The sequence below is a fragment of the Convolutriloba macropyga genome, chromosome 1 (genome assembly GCF_964194025.1).
Source record: "Convolutriloba macropyga chromosome 1, txConMacr16.3, whole genome shotgun sequence".
In the NCBI taxonomy this organism is placed as follows: Eukaryota; Metazoa; Xenacoelomorpha; order Acoela; family Convolutidae; genus Convolutriloba; species Convolutriloba macropyga.
In genome coordinates, this window is record NC_134468.1 from 18,822,568 (window position 1) to 18,827,293 (window position 4,726).

The 4,726-nt window shown below is 38.1% G+C and overlaps 1 protein-coding gene across 1 annotated transcript; it reads right to left on the bottom strand.

Moving 5' to 3' along the window:
- Nucleotides 1-508: 508 nt before the first annotated feature.
- LOC142346519 (UDP-glycosyltransferase UGT4-like) lies at nt 509-2,527 on the bottom strand. Its single transcript, XM_075398870.1, has one exon. The coding sequence runs from the start codon at nt 2,371-2,373 to the stop codon at nt 859-861; it is 1,515 nt and encodes a 504-aa protein (XP_075254985.1). The 5' UTR covers nt 2,374-2,527; the 3' UTR covers nt 509-858.
- Nucleotides 2,528-4,726: the final 2,199 nt, after the last annotated feature.

Consider the following 4,726-nt stretch of genomic DNA (forward strand, 5'->3'; position numbering starts at 1 on the left):
CGAAGTCTGATCATAACTGTTTTTTGAATAAGCTAAAGCCTGATCATAATTGTTTTTTGAACAAGCTAAAGTCTGATCATAAATTTTTCTTGAAACATCAAAAGTCTGATCATAACTGATTTTTGAACAAGCCAAAGTCTGATCATAAACGCCTTGAGCGAGCGAAAGTCTGATCATAATTTCTTTGAACAAGCTAAAATCTGATCATAACTGTTTTTTGAACAAGCTAAAGTCTGATCATAGCTGTTTTTTGAACAAGCTAAATTCTGGTCATAAACGCTTTAAGCTATGTAAAGTTTGATCATAAACGCCTTGAGCGAGTCAAAGTCTGATCATAGACCTTTTGAGCGAGGAAAGGTCTTACCATAAATGAGCTCGAGCAGGCCAATTTCATTCTGTCGCTCAAATTTCAACGTTCAATTTCTTAATGAGTAATACACTCACTGAATTCAAATTTTTTTGAATTCCTAGTGAAATTGGATGCATGGCTGCAAGCTGGGCTTTAAAATAATTGTTGAAATGTTCTAATTACAGTATTTAATTCGAGATGATTGCAGTTGATAGAGCACATAAATAGTAACTAGCTGGTTATATATACGATAGAAGCCTGCTGAATTAATGGCACAGTGTAAATAAGTAAAAGCTCAAACATATAACCGCAAAGGTGTACCTAAAATCGTAGCAGTCAAATTTGACCAAGCGCTAAACTAAAATCCAGGGCGCTATGTTAATACATAGGATTTTCAAAATTTGGGATTACACCTGTAATATGCTCAAGGTAACCGAAATCGGAGAGATCCAATTTCCAATTAGGTATAACCTTGCGGCGATATCAACTTGGTCGGTTAATTAAAAAATCTATTGAGTCTTGGGCTTCGCAGCAAAATCTCCAATGCAAAAGTTTCGAATCACGCACACGACTGCTAAGCCCACGCAGAACAGGAACGCCAGACCAAATATGGTAATGGCTTTCCATATGAGCAGAAAACGGGGACTGTTGACTTCGTAGTCCAATTTATACTTGATTGTAGTCTGTTTTCGCCCTGCTATTTCGGTCAGGAAATTGTTAATCAATTCTGGCTTTTCATACTTCTCAAACTCAGCTGAAATTTTCTTCAGATTTGCTTGAAACGATTCATAATCAGCCATTACCACTTCTACAGCTTGCTTCAAGTTTTCGAAATCGAATTTTGGTAATGTTTTGGATACGGAAAGATTTTCCATGATGATTGCATTCGCAAATTGGTCACCGAATTGAGGAACAGCAATAGCAGGTATTTCCCGTTTGATGAGGTCAACCATGGACCCTAAACCCATATGAGAAACAAAAATCTTCACTTTCGAATGACCTAGAAGTGTGTACTGCGGTAGGTAGTCGCTCAGAAAAATTTGATCGCTCAATTTGCCGTACAGGCCCGCTTCCTTGGCCGTTTTCTCCAGCCCAAGACTTAATGACCAGATAACCCTGTATTTGGATTGTTCCTCGATGTTTTGGTAAAAGGATTTAAAGCTTTGGGTGTCTAAGTCGACGTGGGTTCCAAGAGATATGTAAATGATGTCAGTTTCCTTTTTATCAATCCAGGTCTCGAGGTCTTGGTCCAATTTCTTGAAATTTGATTCGTTCCTCATTCCTCCGAAGAAAATGTACTCAGCTGTGGGATGAGGTTCTGCTGTGATGGACTCAGAGGTCGGGATCATTAAAGGAAAACGATCCGTGTATTCCATGGGAAGGAAGTCTCCTTGAGAGTCCAATTTTGGCAATCCGTCCGAGGCACGTTGGTTCTCCACCCAGGCAAAGCAGTCCTTGTACACCCATTTGAACACTATAAGTTCCGTTAAAGGAACCGGATATTTGTCTTGCATGTGTTCTACGCCACCGGGGATTCCTGGTGTTTGAATAACAACTGGGAGGTTGAACTTTTCAGCAACAATTAAAGTCCCAGCCATGATGTGGTCGGTTATCATAATATCAAACCTCAGGGAATTATCGTCCGCGGATTCTTTAGCCCTCTCGAAATTTTCTTTCAAAATGTTTGTCAGTTCATTGTATGTATATTCCATCTGCTCCATCATGACCGGGCAATAATTGAAGAGGAAATCAAATCTACCAACAAATGAGTACTCGTCCTCAAGTCCGTGCCGTTTGATGACGTCAAACTTCACTCTTTGATGGAAAGATTTCAGCTTTCTTTCACATAGTTTAGCCCATTCGATCACAGTGCAGTTGTGAACTTCGCAAACTGGAACTAGCAGTGATGACATTGTTCCGAAATGGCCGCCCCAACAGGGCAATGAAAAAAGAACATTCAGGCATGAAATTGTGCCAAGATTTATCAGAAGTACAAGAAGTATAGTACCACTCAAAATATTCATCTTTGGTTTGTTGTTTCAGCCTGCTTAGCTTCAATTGGGATAAAGTTGAAATGAATGACGTGAACTAACAATGAATTTGTTTATTCAAATTGGTTGGATTGGAACTGAAGTTTGGCCAGGCATTCAAACTATTCAAAATTGCAGTTTCAAATTGATGTGACCGTGTAATCATTTACTTCATTGAGATGGTATTGCTTAATGCTTGTTGATATTTTGATATGAATTTGAAGTATGGGCTGGCTGAGCTCACATTCATGCAAATATCTCGTTACAAACTAATCCTTTAATAGCACTTTCAGAAAGTTTAAACTTTGACCTCAGAATAGTAAATGAGTGAAAACAAATTCCGCAGATGAAACGAAAGGTCTACAAGAATTAGAATGCATAAGATACAAACACCACCTGAGTAGTATTTTAGTTCGTGACGAAAGTCCGTAAAATTTAATTATAAAAATTGCGCGAGATGTAAACATAAACAACAGCAGTTGAAAGTTACACCGCTAGTTTTTAGTGTTTTGCAAAATGTTTTGTAATACGTTTTATAAAAATTGAATTTCACATCAACTGCTTGCAGTAATTCACTCGAATCAACAGGTAGAAGTAACAAGATCTCGCGGAAGTGAGCAAAATAAACTATTAGAGAAAAAAAGTGGCAGCGAAGAAAATTGCTGGTCATGGAAAAGTGCCAAAGTTTCAACAGCTGTTGTTGTTGTTCCAACCTCTAGATTTATCCGGTGTTAGAAACATTGTGGCAACCCGACTTTTTTGTTCAGCCATTTTTGACCTATCAATAACTATTGCGGAGAGATACAACATTGGCATCGATATTTTAAAATGCGCACGTGCGTGTTTTCATTGCTGTTTTGAATTCAAAATCAGACTATGCAAGAAAAAATACTAAAAAAATCAGTATTACTATTTATAATTGACTGAGATCCAAAATTTATTTTAAAAAAATCATTTTGAACAAATTATTTCTTCGGCGAATTGTAACAAAGATTGTTTGCTCATAGATTGAACTCCATGTAGATTTTTACCATCAGAAACTTTCAGTAACAAATGGTTGGCTCATTTTGATATTTTTCTAAATATTCAATCCAAATAACTAAAAAATGGTAGTAAATGTGAAAACAGAGCACGCTCAGCATGGCTCTTCGATCTTGTAAAAAGAGCAATTCATTCAAATTTTGGATCTTTTCCGTTTGTGCCCCCCCCCCCCCCCCCCCAGCTTAGTGGGCGCATATTATTTGCACCCCCCAGACGCACGTGCCATATTTTTACATAATGATTTACTATGTAATGGCACGTGCTCTGTAACTGGGGGGCGCATAACGTACTGGGGGGGCACAAACGGAAAAGATCCCAAATTTTTTGTCAAGCCAAATGTTCACACAAAAACTTTAACAATTGATTCTGATTCTTTAAATTCTTTCGAAACAGATTCAATGCAAAAGTCATATAATCTTTGACTATTATATTTGACCTGCCTGCAGAACAAGGTCGACACCCAAAACACCATTGTATGAAACCCCCAAAGCCTCTTACCTAACCCCTGCCACCTCCCATCAACTTATCGCCCTAAACTAAACATTCCATCTGTTTTTTTTTTTAATTTTTGATAGTTTTACAAAGCAATTAGTTTAGCTTTCGTATTTCCTTTAAATCTTTAAGCAAGGTAACCCCAAAGTATTTACCTATCCTCTTGCCTAGCTTACCCCGGCGCACCAGCTCATGCCCCCCCCCCCTACTAAGAGTTGTGTTTGCATTTTATTTGAAGCACTTTGTATAGTTTGTTATCTCCTTCTCTATGATTTTTCCGATTTAGCTAAAGTTACTTAATAGATTATTTTGCAGGACGTTTTAACGTGTCCGGTGTTCTACTTATGTACAGTTGTTGGATATATGTAGCTTAGACCCTAACCTAAAGGAATTAGGAAGTAGTTCTAATGGTAAAAATCAAAGTCGAAAGATACCATATCCCAGCTTACAAACCCCCTCACCTATCGCCACACTGCCTACGTACACCCCCTCTCAGCAGCTATGTAAGTCCCTCCCCTAAACTTATACAAGCCACAAAACCTAAGCATCCCACACCAACTTAATTCCGCCCCCCACTCCAATGCCCCACCAATCCCACCACCAGCCCCACACTAAACCACAACACATACCCATCCCTAAACAGAAAATTATATCTTAAATCACTCTCTATATTGTTTTTTTGAAGTACTTAAAAAATTGTCCAGCTGGGACCTAAATTTTTGTACTTCACAATTAAATTATTATTTTTAATTATATAACGCAGTTCACGTACGCTTTTCGCATGGTAGGGAAAACCAATAAAATGTTGTTTCAG

What these genes read in the sequence shown, in the direction of transcription:
- LOC142346519 (XM_075398870.1), bottom strand. Translation starts at nt 2,373, where the DNA reads ATGAATATTTTGAGTGGTACTATACTTCTTGTACTTCTGATAAATCTT.